Source organism: Sus scrofa, chromosome 8, assembly GCF_054392235.1.
Source record: "Sus scrofa isolate SSC_HxYL_T2T_F1_AM1 chromosome 8, Sscrofa_HxYL_maternal_Yorkshire_Landrace_v2.0, whole genome shotgun sequence".
Taxonomy (NCBI): Eukaryota; Metazoa; Chordata; class Mammalia; order Artiodactyla; family Suidae; genus Sus; species Sus scrofa.
The window spans coordinates 40,170,110-40,189,722 of record NC_139390.1 but is presented as its reverse complement, the minus strand read 5'-3'; the positions used below and the strand labels follow the sequence as shown (position 1 = coordinate 40,189,722).

Below are 19,613 nucleotides of genomic sequence, written 5' to 3'. Positions count from 1 at the left end.
TGGGGGCACTGAAGCATGAGCTGGGTGACAATATGGCAAGGATTTGGGGGGAGGGGATTGAAACATGGGCTAAGAGGCAATGAGGGAGTAGATGGTAGCCAGCCTCTCTTCCTTATCTGTGACTTCCTAGCTATACTCCAGTTCCCAGACTTGGTGAGCACGAGGTGGGCAAACTGAAAATGACCCTTGAGCCACAGCTGGAAGGGAAGCACTTTGGGCAACCCCCAAAGTGCGGGAAGAACCATCCCCATAGTAAGAACTAGACTGCCTCACTCTGGGATCCTTGGGAAAGAAAACAGCAGGGAATTTAGATGCAGGATGAGTTTTTAAAAGAAATTGTCAAGGAGTCCCATGTGGCTCAGCAGGTTAAGAACCTCACTTATTATCCCTGAGGACTCAGGTTCAACCCCTTGCCTCACTCAGTGGGTTAAGGATCTGGCAAACGTAGTTTGCAGATATGACTTGAATCCCGTGTTGCTGTGGCTGTGGTGTACGCCGGCAGCCTGCAGCTCTGATTTGAATCCCTAGCCTGAGAGCTTCCATATGTCAAGGGTGTGGCCCTAAACAGAGGGGGGCGGGAGGAAAAAAAGGTGGTTGCCAAGGGGGAGGGAGTGGGATGGACTGGGAATCTGGGGTTAATAGATGCAAACTATTGCACTTGGAATGGATAAGCGATGAGATCCTACTGTATAGTCACTTATGATCGAGTATGATGGAGGATAATGTGAGAAAAAGAATGTGAATATATGTGTGATTGGGTCACTTTGCTGTACAGTAGTAAAATGACAGAATGACAGAGCACTGTAAACCAGCTATGGTAGAAAAAATAAAAATCATTATAAAAAAAAGAAAAGACATAAAGACCTCTTATATAAATGATAAATGGGTAGAGTGCTAATTAGAGACAAATTCTTTTTTTTTAAGGCCCTCACCCTCAACATATGGAGGGTCCCAGGCTAGGAGTCGAATCAGAGCTACAGCTGCCGGCCTACACCATAGCTCACAGCAATGCCAGATCCTTAACCCACTGAGCGAGGCCAGGGATTGAACCTGCAACCTCATGGTTCCTAGTCAGATTCGTTTTCACTGCATCACAACAGGAACTCCTTTTTTTTTTTTTTTTTTTTTTTTTGCTTAGTAGAGACAAATTCTATAAACAGCTTATATTATTATAAATCCAACTACAGTTCTTATCTCTGTAATGAGAGGGGCCCCTCAGTCAAATGGGGCTATACTGTGTCATAAATGGGGTGTGTGCATAGTCTGCCTGCTCTGGGCAGCTCCAGCCGTCAGGTTGGAGTCATTTGTTTTAGGTGTTTGTGTAGAAGCAGCATTCAGGGGGCACAGTGTGGTAACTCTTAACTTGAAACTTTATGAAGCTCATATGAGCAATGCAATGACTCACTGAAGTCACATGAATTACAGTTTTACCAAATGTTTTATTTAAGTATACACGCTAAAAGCAGTAAATGCTAGAATGTATTTGGTTCAACTCCAGTTTTCCTTTGCAAATGAATAGGTGCAGCCTTTGACAAGGTCATACCTCGAAGTATAGGTACTTAGCCACGCTTTCTCTACCCTAGTTATCACTGGCCAACCAGCCACTGTGTGGACCCCTGCAATGCTTAGTTAATACAAAAACCCCCTCTGCTCCAAGGCACAGCTGTGTAAAATGCCTCTTCTGGCCCCTTGGCATCTTTGATTTCCATCTCTCTGCTCTGGGAAGTTTCTAGTCCATGTTGTATCCTGACAATACAAGCAGTTCTTATCAACTACAATGGATTTTTATAGAGAAAAGAGCCGTCTCCAAGCTGAACACGCTGGAAGATGCTGGCTCCATGAGACATCACAGCAGGGTACTTGCGGACTCCTCCTTCCAGGCATAAGAGATGGGATTGTATTAGTTTTTTATTGCAGTCCAATTTATTATAATTGACTTACAATGTGCCAATTTCCGCTGTACAGCAAAGTGATTCACACACACACATATGCATTCTTTTTTATATTATTTTCCATCATGATCTATCCCAGGAGATTGTTGTTTCTCCCTTCTGAATGTAAAAGTTTGCATCTGCTAACCCTGATTTCCTCGTCCATCCCATTCCCTCTCCCCAACCCTTGGCAACCACAAGTCTGCTCTCTTTGTGAGTCTGTTTCTGTTTTGTAAATAGGTTCATTTGTGCCATAGTTTATATTCCACATATAAGTGACATCATATGGTATTTATCTTTCTCTTTCTGACTTACTTCATTTAGTATGATAATCTCTAGTTACATCCATGTTGCTGCAACTGGCATTGTTTTGTTCTTTTTATGGCTGAGTAGTAGTCCACTGTGTTGTTAAAATGGCAGTACTACCCAAAGCAATTTACAGATTTTGTGTATTTTAAAACGGGCTAACTCAAAATGAGGCTGCCAGACTATAGTTCCCTTCTGAGGCCTCTGCTTACTCCCATCATATAAACATTATTTGCAGTTTTGAGTCACATCTCAAAAGAGTAGAGAAAAAGTCATTAAACAAAAGAAAATCAGGAGTTCCCATTGTGGCTCAGCGGAAACAAATCTGACTGCAGCGCTCAAAAGACAAAAACAAAACAAAACAAAAACAAGCTTTTCCATGCTACTCAGTTTTAACCTTCTGATTTTCTCTGAATATTAGGTTTTTCCTATTTTTTCAGCTAGAAGTAATTGGTCCCACCTCAGGAGAGTCTTCTGTGTGTTACCCATATCTATTTTCTGGCACCTGCTTCTGACTGTCCCTGATGGACAAGCTTCATGCGGGCAGAACCATGTCCCTAAGGCTCTTAGTGAAGTGGCTGGTCCGGAGCAGGCACCTGTCAGCCACGGGGATAGAATGTTTGTGGAGAAGCCTTCCAGTAAGCGAAGATCCACAGGGGAGAACATAGAGGCCATCAGAATCCCTTCCCCTTAACCCAAGAAAGGAGGGGGAAGAGGTAACGCTTGGGTTCTTGGACGAGAAAGCATACGATACAGCAATCAGGCTATGCAACTTGTGACCACCATGTCCAGAATTTGCTCAGATCAAAATTTAGGATGTAGGGGAGTTCCCATTGTGGTTCAGCAGGTTACGAACTCAGCTAGCATCCAGGAGGGATGTGGGTTTGATCCCTGGCCTCACTCAGCAGGTTAAGGATCTGGCATTACTGCGAGCTATGGTGTAGGTCACGGATGCTCCTTGGATCCTGAGGTGCTCTGACTGTTCCTTAGGCTGGCAGCTGCGGCTCTGATTGACTTCTAGCCTGAGAACGTCCATATGCCACAAGTATGGCCTAAAAAGCAAAAAAGAAAAAGGAAAAAAAATTATGATGTTTAAGGGAGAAAAGAGAAGAGAGGAAAGGAAACGGCAAGTAAAAATGATCAACCTCTAGCCCGGTTTGCTGCTTGAGTCACAATTGTTCAACCATCCCTTGGCCCAATTCATAACATCCCAAGAGATGCAAGAGAGAGGCTGTGTTACCTTCTTCTTTGAGTGTTATTTAAATAACAGATCTGCTGCCCCAACTTCCTGGTACAGATCATGTGGGTATGGACTAAAAAAGTCTGCCGTTTTCTCCTTCATTCAGTCTTTCTGTGACAGCCCCACCCCCAGCCCCCTGCTCACCCTCACTCCACATTCACACCAGATTCACACCGGTGGAAAGAAAGGCTATCCGGTGCTAAGGGCTGTTTCTCAACACTGAACCCAGCTGGTCCTGAGAGTTCGAGCCAGAATAAGCACATTAGCTTATTTTCCACCTTCCACTTCAAACACTAGGAGAGGAAAAGCATCAAATAAAGAGTCTCCCTGAGAGCAGTTTATAAGGTGACTGGTAAGAGCCAGGGATCCAGCCTTGCAGGGAATTTCTTTCCAAGTAAATTGATACCAGGATTATTTATTGGGAGTGTTATTCCTGCCAAAGTCGGCATTTGAAAATCCAGTGAGAAATTCGTGCTAGAAAATGTGAATTCAATAACTTTGACAGGCTCCTCTTTGGCATTTGGGGTTTTGCCTAGCAAGTTGATTCAATATGTAAGTCTCAGATGTTCGTAGTTCTTATGAGGTGCTTAGGCCTGTGGCTGCAGCTGGTCCAAGATGAACGTGGTATGGCACACAGATCTGGACACACACCTGCCAGTGAGATCCTTTGAAACGTCGGAGTTTCCCTGAAGATAAGGAGCCCAGTTGGGCTCAGCAATTGACGTTTTGGCTTGAATGCTTGCCACTTCTTATCTTTTAGTCATTTTTTGCTTCAGAAAGTTCCCAGAGATAACCTCATTTGGATACATGAGGCTTACAGTAGAAAGAAAGCATTATTACAAAATCCTCTTCCAAGAATTGAGTTTTGTTGGCTACTCGCTTTGCTCTTCATGTCAGCTGACTTCATTGTTTCCTGGGCTTGTTAGTCTTATCTTGTTCTGACACAGGCTTTATGTAGGATGGGAACCACTGGAGAATCTAGGAGAGGCAGATGGACAGAGGATGATCAGTGATGACTAGGTAGCAGACGTGATGACCAGGCTTTAGGGAAGGAGAGCGAGTGAAGGACTTGAGCTTTCTTTGTAGGGTTTTCTACACGTACGCGAAATGGATCGACTCTCCTGGCGCACCATCCACCGCGGTAGTTACACTAGATCCTTCACCTTAGCGGCTGTTTTTTAGCGTTCATCTAATTCACAACCACTCAGCCAAAGACCGCTAAGTAGGAGAGCCCTGAGGAGAGCTGTTTATTAGCCTGAGCATGGAAAGTCATGAAGGTTGGAGTTGAATAGCTGAGCGGATCTGATATCATTGATGGGGTTCTCACTGCTTAAGGTTTTAAAACAAGGTCCCAGTTCCTAGGTGTTGGGAGTAAGTTAGGTGGGAAGGAAGCTGCAAAGAGGCAGGAAGTGAATATCACCACTCCATTGTCTGAGCTCAGCGGAACCATCCGTGGCCCCCTCTGATGACCTGACTTGTCCACCGTCTGATCACCAGGCCCCTGCGGGAGGAGGGCAGGGAGGCTGCTGTCCCTTTGTGCTGTGGTGCTGAGTGGTCAGAGGACAGGCAGTGGAAGAGACCACTTAGACCTTATTCCTTGCCCCATGTCTAGTTTTTCCTGACATCTAATCAAATCTAGCCATGTCTCAGCCACAGTCAGCTTGTATTAAGGTGACAGGGAAGTCAGCGGGCCACTTCAGCCTGGGCCATTGCAGGGTCTTGTTGTATATGTTTCAAAAGTCCAAGGTCTAGATGATCTGGACCGCAGATCTGGAATCTCAGGAGTCAGCCGTTCTGAAATAATGACCCACACTCTCAGACACAAGCACAACTCATGTGCGGCAGAAAAGCAATTGGTAAAGTTACAGTGTGAAAATGACCCTTCCTAATAAAAATGCATTTGCTATTTGAAGTGCTCTGTCCACGTGTTAGGGTGCATCACAAAGAGCACTCGTCATCAGAATTAGTGATTGTTGGAGTACCTGTCGTGGCTTAGTGGTTAAGAACCCAACTAGTATCCACGAGGATGCAGGTTCAATCCCTGACCTCACTCAGTGGGTTAAGAATCCAGTGTTGCCATGAGCTGTGGTGTAGGTCGCAGACACGGCTCAGATCCCGCGTTGCTGTGGCTGTGGTATAGACTGGCAGCTGCAGTTCCAATTCAACCCCTGGCCTGGGAACTTCCATATGTGGTCCTAAAAAGAGAGAAGAAAAAAGAGTTAGTGATTGTCACATGAAAAAAGGAAAAAAGGATCAAGGCAAAGACCTTTAATCAGGCTGCATTGTAACCTGCCGTCATCCTCAGATTTCCAAAGTGCTCGTCCTTTCCAATGCCTGAACGTTTGAACAGGAACAGGATTCCTGTTCCTGCAGTGGTGGTGCTGCTGCCACCAAGTCCATTTCTTGTTCCCATTGTTGACCTTTGGTCTGGGATTTGGACTGGGCTGCTACTCGACACGGTACACTCTGTTCTAGCTGGAAAGTCTTTAGACATGGCTCGCGTGCAATAGAGCCATTCATTTAATCCCAGTTAACAATGTCCAGCAGCGCCTTGAGTGTTGACCAACTCAAACCTCCCCTAGTGTTCCCCTTGAAGCGATGTTCATTACCTGATTCAAGGATAAAGGAAATAACTCAAGTTCTTGCCAGATTACTGAGTGGCGGAGTCTCTTGTGGTGCAGTGGGTTAAGGATCCAGCATTGTCAGTGCAGCGCTGTGGTCGCTGCTATGGTATGGATTTGATCCTTGGCCTAGGAGCTTCCACGTGCCACCAGCCTGGCTAAAAACATGTTTTTACAGTGGGCTCACCCATGAAAAAAATTCTAGAAATCATTTTTTCTTTCCCCATAAAAAGGGTAGAACCAAACTCACATCATGGTAAGTCCCTGGTTTTGGATGATTGGGGTGGAAGCGCAGAGAGGCTAACGCCTGTGTCTTGTCACTCAGGCCAGTGAAAGGCGCGTTCATCTCGTCGTGTCCCGCCAGGCTCAGCAGCAGGGTCCTGACATCTTTCAGGAGGCGAGCTGGAGCAGCAACGGCAGCCAGTCCCCAGGGCCGGGGGACAGGAGCAACACTCCCAAGGTGAGGCCCAGCCAGCATGTTTCCATCGCTCCTGTAGGGAGCCGTTTTGTGGGAAGGCTGTACACTTGAACCTTTCTAAGTGTCATCTCTGGACTTCATCACCTAAACACCCTTTGACTTGTCTTGTGAAACGAAAAGCCCCAAATCCCATCTTTGAGACCTGGTGAGATAACAGGTGTCTCCTATCCTAACAGGAGAGAGGAAGGTGCGGGAGAGTTTTGAAACCTGATCTTGAAACCAGACCTCATACGGGGACCTCGTTTCTAGTCTAAGCCAAATGGATGTCGTGTTTTTCCAAACAGTCATTTTGTTTAAGGACTGTTTCCATTCATTTGGAAATGAAACAAGGGGCTTGCTTGCTTTCTGGCTTTTGAAGTTCCCAGTCTGCTTGAAAATTATAGTAATGCTTCTCCAGCTATTTCAGTGTGTTATTTTTACAAGAGGGACCCAGGAAGATAATAAAAACACATGAAGTTCATGTAACATTAGGGAGTGGTGGCGATTGGGACAAACCGGGGAGCACATGTCCTTATGGCATTAAATTCCAGAAAAATCTTAAAACACCAAAGATGATGAAGCTGAATGCATCTCTAGGTGAAATGCCTCCTTCAGACCAGCAACATGTAGCCCATCTTTTTTTAAAATTACTCAATGAATTTTATCCCATTTATAGGTGTACAACAATCATCACAACCCAATTTTATAGCATTTCCATCCCAAACCCCCAGCCCATTCCCCCCGCCCCCCCGACCTGTCTCCTTTGGAAACCATAAGTTTTTCAGTCTGTGAGTCAATATCTGTCCTGCAAAGTTCATTGTGTCCTTTTTTATGATTCCACTTGTAAGTGATAGCATATGATGTTGGTGTCTCACTGTCTGACTAACTTCACTTAGCATGATAATTTCTAGGTCCATTCATGTTGCTGCAAATGTCGTTATTTCTTTCCTTTTAATGGCTGAGTAATATTCCATTGTGTATATGTACCACATCTTCTTTATCCATGCCTCTGTCGATGGACATTTAGGTTGTTTCCGTGTCTGTAGCCTGTCTTTAAATGAGGTGACTCAGCTCAATATGTACTTCTGTCTATGGCTTTTATTAGAGGCAATACTATGATTTTTCCATTTAGATGGTATCTAAGCAACACAAGCTTTGCTTAGTCTAAATTCAGAGTCCTACATCCTGGGCTTGGCATCCTATTATAATGGCAGTGAGTTTCTAGCTGTCATTTCTACTAGGACCTGGTGTCATTAAATTCCTTGTAACCAAACTCTTAGAGACAGCCCATTCTTCCTGTAACACAGATTAAGGAATGCCTACATTCCCCATCAGGCTATGTTTATTTGGAATAACTCACGAGTTTGAGTTTTCCAGCAAAGTAAGCAGAAATAGTACTAAGTATTTTTATTTTGAACTATCTCTGTTTTATATGCTGTTAACTACACAGCTGCAAGGCTACACCCCCTCTCCTTTCTCCAGCCAGCCATGCCCCATAAATCCATAAATTCCTGGTTTATTTACAATCAGCAATCTAGATAAACCAAGTACCTCCTGGTAAAACCTTTTATGGATAAGGACTCCCTGGTGTCTTTTTGCTAATAAATACCATTAGAGTGTTTAAATTAAACTAATGATATTTATTGATGGAAAATTAGCTTATTTCATTAATTAAAGTTTTAATCTAATTAGAGTTGAATTAACTACACCATATTATATTCTGGTTCATTAAACCACAAAGAATGCAGCTTCCATCAGCACCGTGGTTTTATAATCATGACCTAACCATCATGAATCATGGAAACAGCCAGGGTGAGCTGATCGAATTTTTGCTGCAACCTTCTGGCCTGCGTCCAGTTCCTGGGAAAACATATATAACAGAGTGGCCTATTGGGAAATTGTAATTATTTTCATTTTAATTTATAATTCTAGCTTCCTTCTGAAATGCCCTCACAAACATACATGCAGTGGCATATTTAAAATTCAACTAAGACATGTAGACATTTGCTTATTTTGTTTTCTTGTTTTCTATGAAAGTTTTGTTTTATTTAGGAAACATGACTTTTTGAAACTAGGAGCTTAAATGAGTCAAAGAAATACTAAAGAGGGCAAACCAAGATTTGTGAGACAGAGACATTTTTAAGCCAGTTGGAGAGGTCAAGAATGATACATCAAATATAGGAGTGTGGTTACCTCTGTGGAGAGGAAAGGGAACATGACCAGATGAAGGTTGTAGAGGGACCGCAGCTCCACAAAGAACATATGTTTCTTTTTCTTTTTCTTTTTTTTGTCTTTTTGCCTTTTCTAGGGCCGCTCCTGTGGCATATGGAGGTTCCCAGGCTAGGGGTCCAATTGGAGCTGTAGCCGCTGGCCAACACCACAGCCACAGCAATGTAGGATCTGAGCCGCATCTGCGACCTACACCACAGCTCACGGCAATGCTGGATCCCTGACCCACTGAGCAAGGCCAGGGATTGAACTGGCAACCTCATGGTTCCTAGTCGGATTTGTTAACCACTGCGCCACTACGGGAACTCCAAGAACATATATTTCTGATGCTGGGTTCCAAGGTTCACAGTAGGCCATTGTCCTCATCTTTATGCTTTTATCATCTGTCTAAAATGTTTTATTTTAAAAATCCAAAGCAGGAATTCCTGTTGTGGCTCAGCAGGTTAAGAACCCGACGTAGTGTCCCTAAGGACACAGGTGCCTTCCCTGGCTTTGCTCACTGGGTTAGAGATCCAGCATTGCTACAAACTGTGGCATAGGTCATGGCTGCAGCTCAGATCTGGCGTTGCTGTGGCTGTGGTGTAGGCCAGCAGCGGCAGCTCCGATTCAACCCCTAGCTGGGAACTTCTGTATGCCATAGGTGTGGCTGTAAAAAGAAAAAAAATAAAATCCGAAGCAGATATTCCATAATACATATTTTTTTTTATTTTTAGGGCTGCACCTGTGGCTTATGGAAGTTTCCAGTCTAGGGGCCAAATGGGAGCTGTAGCTGCCAGCCTACACTGCGGTCACAGCAACATAGGATCTGAGCCACATCTGTGACCTACACCACAGCTCATGGCAATGACAGATTCCCAAGCCACTGAGTGAGGCCAGGGATAGAACCCACACATATCTTCATGGATACTAATTGGGTTCTTAACCTGCTGAGCCACAATGGGAACTCCAATCAGATTTTTTTTTTTTAATGATGAGCCTTGGTTTGCCTGGCTTGTTACACTGAGGTAGAAAACAAATAATTTCTGTCCTTTTCCTAAAGGAGTATATGGTTGATTAATTATTCAAGCAATATTTATTCATAACAAAATATTAAAGCCTCACCAGTAATTCCTATTAACGGGAGTGGCAGGAGAGAAGCCAGTGTAACTTCTGGAATATTTCACAAGCTATGTAATTTTGCTATTTTCAAATGAATTTGGTAACATATTATTTTTGTCTTTTTGTCTTTTTAGGGCTGCACCTGTGGCATATGAAGGTTCCCAGCTTGGGGTCCTTTCGGAGCTGTAGTCACCAGCCTACACCAGAGCATCCAAGCCACGTCTGCAACCTACACCACAGCTCACAGCAACTTGGATCCTTAACCCACTGACCAAGGCCAGGGATCAAACCCACATCCTCATGGATGCTAGTCGGGTTCGTTAACCACTGCACCATGACGGGAACTCTGAATTTGGTAACATATTTTTAACCAAATTATTCACAGATAAAAGTCATATCTTCCATTTAAATGCACTTTTTTTAAGCCAGAGGTTTGTAGAATGTGGGCATTCTTACCCATTTCATAGATGAAGTCAGAAGGAGCTTGAGTGATTGCAGTGTTTAAAAATTTCATGTACTCATTACTATTAGAAACCCAAATAATGATAAACGATGTCCAAACTTTCTACTAGAAAGGCAATTAAATTATTGGAATTTTTTCACCTGGATAAACATTATAGTTAAACCCAGGATTGGCAGAATTGTGGGAAATGAGCATTTCCACAATGAGTTGGTGAAATTATCAACGATGGAGCTGTTTTAAAGGTAATTTATCAATGTCTATCAAAAGCTCTTGGTTTAGCAGCTATACTTCTGGGACATTGAGCTAAAGAAATATTTGCACAAGTGCATAAGCTATGTGTGTCTAAGGATGTTCACAGTGACACTGTTTAATTTTGCAAAAGACTAAAAAACTCAAATGGTCATTAATGGTGGATATGACATATTCATATGATGACGTACTAGACAACTATTCAACAAGAGATAAAGCATGTGGGTGTGGGTGTGTTTATATGAAAAAGATGACCTTGTTTTCCAGAACATTCCATACTGTGTTTAAGACATCACCATGAGAGATTGACCACCTACCCCTACAATACCTGGAAATAATGGAGTTAAGCCATTCTTTGTGAGGACCAGGAGTAAATGCTTTATGAATATCCCCAGGAGTGAGCTGAAGCAGCAGGGCAGCCCAGCAGCCCGTAGGAGTTTCTGGGTTAAGAGTTTTGCCAAGCAATTACAGAATTGCTTGTATTTCTAAGGTGGGATCTTGTGAGAGTTATTTGTGGTTAAAGGGAGAGACATCCTGAATCTAGATCCATCCTGCTTTTTAGAAAGGACAAGTCACATACTAAGGGGGGGTCTTGAGATCTGCTCCAAATCTGCTCCTTGGCCTCAGCTAGAACACCAACACAACTCTGTCCATTCTGTTACTTCTTTGTCTTGCCTTGAAACTTTCCCCTGAAGAAAGCCCCAACCTTCCTCTGATAACCAGTCTCTACAGAGCACTTCACAGTTCTAAGTTTTAGGAATTCCCACTGTGGTGGAGCAGGTCAAGATCTGACATTGTCTCTGTGGCAGCAAGGGTTCAAACCCAGCCTGGCACAGTGGGTTAAAAGGATCTGGCATTGCCACAGCATGGCGTGGGTCATAGCTGTGGTTCAGATTCCATCCCTGGCCCAGGAACATCCATATGCCATAAGTATGGCCAACAAAATAAAACAAAATAGCAAAATCTCCCAAAAACTCAGTACAAATTTCTAAGGCTTATGTAAACACAACTCAGATCTCAAAAGTACTGATTGTAACATATACCTTGCTATAATTATTCTTAATTTCCGAGTTATTATTCTGTTACTATCAAAACAGTATGTGGCAATTTACAATTTCTCCATCCGTTTTATTTGACAAACAAGTACTTACCATCCTCAGTGTGTTAAATGCTATGTTCAGGGCTAAGGGTACAGTCATAGGACGTTACTGTCTATAACAATGCCTTTAAAACAGATACAGGTTATTTAAGTCCATAGGAAACCACAAAATAACAAATGCATAAAAATCCTAGGCTTATCTTAGTTCATAATATAAGCATTAAAAATTGATTCTGGGAGTTCCCATCATGGCTCAATGGTTAACAATCCCGACTAGTATCCATGAGGACACGGGTTCGATCCCTGGCCTCACTCAGTGGGTTAAGAACCTGGCATTGCCGTGAGCTGTGGTGTAGGTCGCAGACGCAGCTCAGATCCCATGTTGCTGTGGCTGTGGCATAGGCTGGCAGCTGTAGCTCTGATTCAACCCTTAGCCTGGAAACCTCCATATGCCACAAAAAAGACAAAAAAAAATTTTGATTTTGGGAGTTCCCTGGTGGCCTAGTGGTTAAGGATTTGGTATTGTCGTTGCTGTGGCTTTAGGTTTGATCCCTGGCCCAGGAACTTCTGCATGCCATGGGTGTGGCCACAAAAAAAAATCGAATCTGGGGGTTCCCTTCATGGCTCAGTGGTTAACAGACTAACTAGGAGCCACGAGGACGAGGGTTCCACCCCTGGCCTCGCTCAGTGGGTTAAGGATCCAGGGTTGCCATGAGCTGTGGTGTAGGTTGCAGACACAGCTTGGATCCTACGTTGCTGTGGCTGTGGTATAGGCCAGCAGCTGTAGCTCCAACTCGAACCCCTAGCCTGGGAACCTCCATATGTGTGGATGTGGACATAAGAGGCGAAAAAAGAAAAGAAAAGAAAGTGAATCTGTGCATGCAAGTATTAGTTCTATATGATGTCAGCCATCAAATTTACAGAAGTTTAATTATAATTAATTCAATTTGCTGAATAGATAATATATTCACAGGGTTCAAAAAGTGGAAAGTATAGCCTGAGTCTCTTACCCATCCCTCAGCTATTCAACTTCTACCTTCACCCCCATGAAACCACCTTTTTTTCATAGTGTCTTTATGAAAATGTAAATACTAATACAAATTCTTATTTCCCTCCCTTTTTCATACAAAAGGAAGTATACTTATACTTTGTTCTGTAGCTTGATTATTTTTGTGTCAGATTTTTTTTTAATGTTCTTTCTCTAGATAGAACTGAAGCTATATTTGGAGTTCCCATTGTAGCTCAGCAGTAATGAATCCAACTAGCATCCATGAGGATGCAGCTTTGATCCCTGGCCTTGCTCAGTGGGTTAAGGATCCAGCGTTGCCATGAGCTGTGGTGTAGGTCGAAGATGTGGCTCAGATCCTGCATTGCTGCAGCTGTGATGTAGGCCTGCAGCTGCAGCTCTGATTCGACCCCTAGCCTGGGAACCTCCATATGCCATGGGTGCGGCCCTAAAAAAGCAAAACAAAAACAAAAACCCTGAAGTTATATATTGAGCCCTAGACTTCTTTGAGGTTTGATCAAGTGTTACACATATTTATTTGCAGTGCACATGCCCTCTTAGCCTCATAAGTCATTGCCCAAGCGGGAAGGAGAATAACTTTTTAGAAAAATATGTATTGCTATGTATTCATTGATAAGCAATACCCTTGATCTACTTTAATTGCTTCAAGATAATGTTGCAGGTGGTTTTGATGTTTTTAGTCTGGTGTGGTTGAATCATACTCACAATCCTCTTAATTTGCTCTTCAAAAGTTGGTCCACAATGTGTACTCTACATCGTATATATGATGTTTTTATGTAGTAAAATGAAAGGCTATAACTTGCACATGATTTAGAACTGCTGAAGTAAGAGTCAAGTTCCAATTAGGGAAAAACCAAGATCTTGGTTGAGTTTTTAGTGTATAGTATCTACGAAATACATTATTTTTCTTTAAGGACTTCTATAATTGATTACCTCCCTATGTTAAACTACTTCATTGAAATTTTTTTTAAACTTAGGAAAAAATCCTGGTATTCATGAATGACAAGAATTTTATGAAATGTTGACTCACTCTATCGGGAATAAATGAGTCACTTAGATATTTCTCCAGTGGTCTCCAACCCCTTCCTCTTTCTGCTTCTGACTGGTCCCATTTGAAATGTGAATTTTCTCTCAGTCAGCCCATGGAATTTGGGACAGTGTAACTCTTGAGGGTGGGGACCACATAAGGATTCTCTGTGCATCTCTTCCCCCCATGAGACTGAGAACCACCATCATATATTTATGCAATCTTGGTAATTTTTGTACGTAGGAAATGCAAACCTGCTTGTGAGCAAATGCGCTATGTTTGTTTTTCTGTCTGTGCCCTCAGCCCCTCCATCCTGGGGTCACTTGTCACGAGAAGGTGGTAAGTGTCCGAAAAGAACCCAGCGAATCCCTCGGCATGACCGTCGCAGGGGGAGCATCGCACAGGGAGTGGGATTTGCCAATCTATGTCATCAGTGTTGAGCCCGGAGGAGTCATAAGCAGAGATGGAAGAATAAAAACAGGTAATGAGTAAAGAGACACAAAGCACTGGGCTGGCAGAGTTTTAAAAGGAATTAGCAGCTTGCTGGGTTAGGGAACTCTTTTCAGAATGAACAAGAGAAGGTGAGGGTGACCTGGCCAGGACTCTTGTTACCCACTGACCTTGATTGGTTTGAGTATAGTTGCTGGACTGGGTTTCTCTCCTCTTAGTTCATCTGGGTTGACATGAGCCACCTTGCTTGCTGGTAAAATGTGTACCTTCAAACTATGCCAAGAATTAGTAGGAAACTGCTACAGTGGTGAGCATGAGTTGATTCCATTCATTCTAAGTGATTCTTCAGTCAGTTGATTCAGTGATGAAACTGTTCATGAACTGTTCGTGACTTGTTTATTTTATGGGTTGTATAGGAGACATAATTTTGATAGAGTTTGAGTCAATGTATATTCCTTAAGTGAAAATATCAAGCTAGGAACTTTCCTGTTGGCGAAAAGTGTTTCACCACTTTAATCTTATGCGACTTGAGCTACTTCGAGGGGAGGAGAGATGTTCAGTTTGGATCTTTAATGTTATTGTCAGTTCTCATGAAGGGGTGGCTAGCTGGACAGTTCTGCCCTTCCAGCATCTATATTCAAGTGTGGAGTTTCTGAAGTCCAGATGCTCTGCCTAGGGAGCAGGGGGGATGGCATGTTAAGGGGTTTGTGTGCTTCTTTAGGGTCTGGGTAAACATGAGGCCTTTCCCATCTTTCTCCCCCTGTCCTTTCACTCTTGCTAATGGTTATTCTGTGTGAAAAAGATATTTAAAGGAGGCAGAAAAATAGGAGGGAGCTAAAAGAATAGAAATTAAAAGTTCCTGTCATTGCTCAGTGGTTACGAATCCGACTGGTAACCGGGAGGTTGCGTCTTTGATCCCTGGCCTCCCTCAGTGGATTAAGGTTCCGGTGTTGCCGTGAGCTGTGGTATAGGTCACAGATATGGCTCGGATCCCACGTTGCTGTTGCTGTGGCTCTGGTGTAGGCTGGTGGCTACAGCTCCGATTGGACCCCTAGCCTGGGAACCTCCATATGCCGTGGGTGCAGCCCTAAAAAGACAAAGAGACTGAAAAGAAAAAAAAGAAAAGAGAAAGAAAAATTAAATGTAGGGGAGGTATGTATTTTACTTTCTCTTTTCTTTTTTACCTGAGCACCTGGGTGGATGACAAGGAGGTCAACCAAGGTCAGCAGAGGGTTATACAGTATGATTGTCCCCATGTGGTAGGGATGTAACCAATGGTAGCAGTCATCACCTTTGCAATGAATAAAGATGTGACCTCACCTTTCCACCTCTTTAGAAACACAGTTCCAGGCCCATTTTTCTTTTCTTTTTTTTTTTTTTTTTTTTTTTTTTTTGTCTTCTTAGGGCCACACCCACAGCATATGGAAGTTCCCAGGCTAGGGTTCCAATCAGAGCTGCAGCTGCCAGCCCACACCATACCCACAGCAACGTGGGATCGGAGCTGCATCTGCAACCTACACCACAGCTCATGCCAATGCCAGATCCCCAACCCACTGAATGATGCCAGGAGTTGAACCCATGTCCTCATGGATACTAGACAGGTTCATTGACCGCTGAGCCACTACAGGAACTCCAGGATCCATTTTTCTTAACTGCTGCAGACTCATCTGCCAGACACCATGGGGAATTTCTTGTTTATTCATTCAGTGCGTATTTATTGGGTGTCTGCTAATGCCAGGCTCTGTGTTGGTGCTGGGAGCTTTTGCCACATGCTATCTATGCCTTGGTGCTAAAAATGCGGCGGGGGGGGGGGGGAATAGGTTTTCTTTGATTAAATAGTGAATGTGGCTATTTTATCTTCCTTCCTTCTCCCCCTCCCCCTTTTTTTATGTAAAGGCAAGAGCCAAATACCAATAGAAATGCTTTAGAAACCCCCATACATCATTTACCAATGACTTGGAACCTGAACACTGCTGTTTGCTATATGAGAACCCGGTGGACACAAGGCTAAGGAGATGCCCCTCTCCCCACCACATCCCAGCATCCCAGCCAGTCCCTGCCCCTTTGCTTATCCAGCTAATGTTCCCATTTGCACTCTCATTAAGTAAGGACGGCTTCTGTTTCTCTGGCCACTAGGTGACATTCTGTTGAATGTGAACGGGATTGAACTAACAGAGGTCAGCCGGAGCGAGGCAGTTGCTTTATTGAAAAGCACATCCTCCTCGGTGGTACTTAAGGCTTTGGAAGTCAAAGAATATGAGCCCCAGGAAGACTGCAGCAACCCAGCAGCCCTGGACTCCAACCACAACAACACAGCCCCACCCGGCGACTGGTCCCCCTCCTGGGTCATGTGGCTGGAATTACCACAGTGAGTCCCAATGTGACATCCTTGGGGAGGTGTGGGCGGAAACAATTACAGTTCTTAGACCACTGTTTCACTCTCTTGGGCTGATTCACAGCACTAGCATCTTAATGAGACCCAGGCTTGGTTGTGGGCCCATTGGAAATAATTCTCTCTTCCCTTTTGTAACTGAAAATGTACACAGTAATCCTCAGCAGGGTCAAAAGCCTGGATGTGGAAACACTGTTAAGCATTCGTGTTGAGGAGCTCGTAGGGCTGCCATGCACAGTTGTGTGGGTTGTACATGCAGCAGGAGGCTCACCTGACAGGGAGAGGGGGCTGTATTCCAACCTGTGTCCACATACCCTGGAGCAGAGGAAAGGTTCCTTTTCCTAGTTGGCTAGTGGCAGCCCTTAGAACTTGCAGGGAGGTAAAAAGAAGCCCTTCTGTGGTTTCACCTCTCCTGCTTTCAGGTGGCCCTGGCTAAACACAAAGGGATGCAGGAGCACATTTGGCCAAGGACAGCAAGAAAAGGGCATGGCTGTATATTTACAAAATTGGGTGTTGGGCCGGGCTGTGTTTGCTGACCCCCAGTCTATGTATATATATGTACACACACATACAATGGTAACATACACACGATGATGTACCATAATTTTTTTAAATCTAACAACATACTTTGGGTATCATTTCCTATCAGTATGCATCCAGCTGCCTCGTCCTTTTTTATGGCTGATAGCATTCTTCTGTGGAGAGGCACCACAATTGATTCAAGCAGTCCTGTTGGTAGGGGACACTGAGGTTGCTTTCATCTCAGCTGTCACAAACGATGCTGCAGGAAGAATTCATAGGAAGGTACAGTGATAGTACTAGTAGAAACTGGTTAAAGAAATCATGGTCCTTCTGTACAATCCTGTGGCAGGTTACCTGGTTATAAAACTACCAAAGTGCCTCTTTGGGGACCCTGCGGGCATCGAATCCCTGCTGGCCAGCACTGAGTGGTGGTGTGGGGAAGTGGGTCCTGTCTCATTTCTTTCCTTCTGTGTGGCCTGGTCTTTCCATCTAATAGTCAAGATAAATGCTCTGTTATTTGGGTTCTTTTCATGGAGTTCAGATATGGATTTATTTGATATCTTTTTGTTTCCCATCTCTTATTTTTTCTTGAATCCTTTTCAGCTGTTTATTTCTAACGTTTTGTGTTCTTTGCTGGTTTCCATCTACCCTTCACATTCCTGGTTTTGGTAGTATGCCTTTTCCTTAGTAGTTTCATTTGTTTTTCTCTTCCACTTCGTCTCCTCTTTCCGTCTATCTTTCTTAAAAAATAAAACCTTACATTTCTGCCTTGATCTCTTTTATAGAGCAGTTGTTTCAGAACTATTTTAAATTCACTGTAATATGGTTGGTTATACATTTCCTTTTCTACAGCAGCATTTCATTTCTATGGCAGCATTTTTCTGGCAAGTGATTTTTCTGTTAATTTTTTCTGTTACTTTCCTCCTTTTATAATGCATCTCTGCTGGTTCATCTTTTAATCTTTGCGGTAGGTAAATTTTTCCTGGAGTGGCTATCTGCTGGAGGTTTATAATTAAAAAAAAAAAAAGGAACTGGGCCCATCTTCCAGAGGGTAAAAACTTCTCCTTATGGCACAGGGTTGTATGTTTCTCTGCTTCTCCCAAAGCAACAAAGATCAGCTTTGCAAGGCCACTCACAGCACACGTTTTCTCCAACCTACCATCCTGAGAGGCTGCTACTTCCTGCACTGCCAGGCATGCTTCCTCTATGGATTACCCGTTTGAGTGTTTTGTTGTTGTTGTTTTTAGGGCCACACCTGCGGCATATGTAGGTCCCCAGGCTAAGGGTCAAATCAGAGCTGCAGCTGGCAGCCAGAGCCACAGCAATGTCAGATCCCAGCCGCATCTGCAACCTATGCCACAGCTCATGGCAACACCAGATCCTTAATCCACTGAGCAAGGCCAGGGATCGAACCTGCGTCCTCATGGATGCTAGTCAGGTTCTTTTCTGCTGAGCCACAACGGGAACTCCCTGTTTGGGCTTTTGTCACTTCACTCATGGCTGTCTTCTCTGCCTAGCTGGGTCCAGGGAAGTTCTGCCAACAGCCAGCCTGCCTACGTCAACCTACAGTAGCAGTCCTCCTCGCAGCTCTAAGACCTGCAGGCTTGGTCCACAGGCGGGCAGCCTCTCTTCCACCTTCCCTCTTTGACTTTGGCAGCTTTCAGTTTTTATATGGAGTTTGCATTCCTGTTTACAAGTCTCCTACTTGCCTTTATAGTCATATTAAAAGCAGGAGAAACACAATGTTCACTCTGACGTTTGCAAACTAGAAGTATGGCCACCTTGCCATTTTTCAAAGTCCTTAATCATCATGCAATTGACACAGGCCACCAAATAGTCTCAGGATGTGATTCCCCAGTCATAACCCTGCTTCCATTTTCATGGGTCGGAGGTCCACTCACATTTCTGATCCAAACTTCATAGAACCTCAAAGACCCCAGGTTCTCCCTGACTGACGCAATACCACTGGCTTAAATGCTTCTAGCCATTTGGCATACCTCAGCAAAAGTTACTTGCCTGCTGGAACCGCTAGAAATTTAGGCTACAAATAGATTTAATTCAAAGACGACATTTCCCTCCAAGTCATATATTTGCTCTGTCAAACCTTTTTCCCTTTTGGTTAAGAGATTTTGAGGAAAACTATTTGCTCTGAAGTACAATCCAGCCAGTTACCTAAGATTCTCTACTAATGAAGAAAAATAACAGCAGCAGGTCTAGAAACAATCTCTTTTCTAGGACACTGTGATGTCAAGTACAGTCCAACACGTAGAATGAATGTATATGAAGGGGGTACCAGTAGTGTGCTGACCAGCGGGTGTCAGATATAAGAAACAGTAGCAGAGAGTAAAAGTAGGTTATTAAGGATAATGCAGCTATGCCTCAGCCCTTTCAGGGGTGCCCCATGTGACCTCTGGGCAGTAGATCCAGACATGGTCTCTAAGCTATACAAATAATCAGAAGCCATTTAATTGGAGGGGATTCAGAAAACACTGAAGACCTGCT

General features: G+C 43.7%; 1 protein-coding gene across 9 annotated transcripts in view; it reads left to right on the top strand.

Moving 5' to 3' along the window:
• Positions 1–19,613, top strand: part of LNX1 (ligand of numb-protein X 1) — a 136,149-nt gene that overhangs the window by 112,712 nt on the left and 3,824 nt on the right. For all 9 annotated transcript variants that reach the window (XM_084972048.1, XM_084972047.1, XM_021101224.2 and 6 more), the window contains 3 exons: positions 6,424–6,558; positions 14,051–14,228; positions 16,334–16,565. In XM_084972048.1, coding sequence (XP_084828174.1) covers positions 6,424–6,558; positions 14,051–14,228; positions 16,334–16,565 — 545 coding nt within the window. The remainder of the gene's footprint in view (positions 1–6,423; positions 6,559–14,050; positions 14,229–16,333; positions 16,566–19,613) is intronic.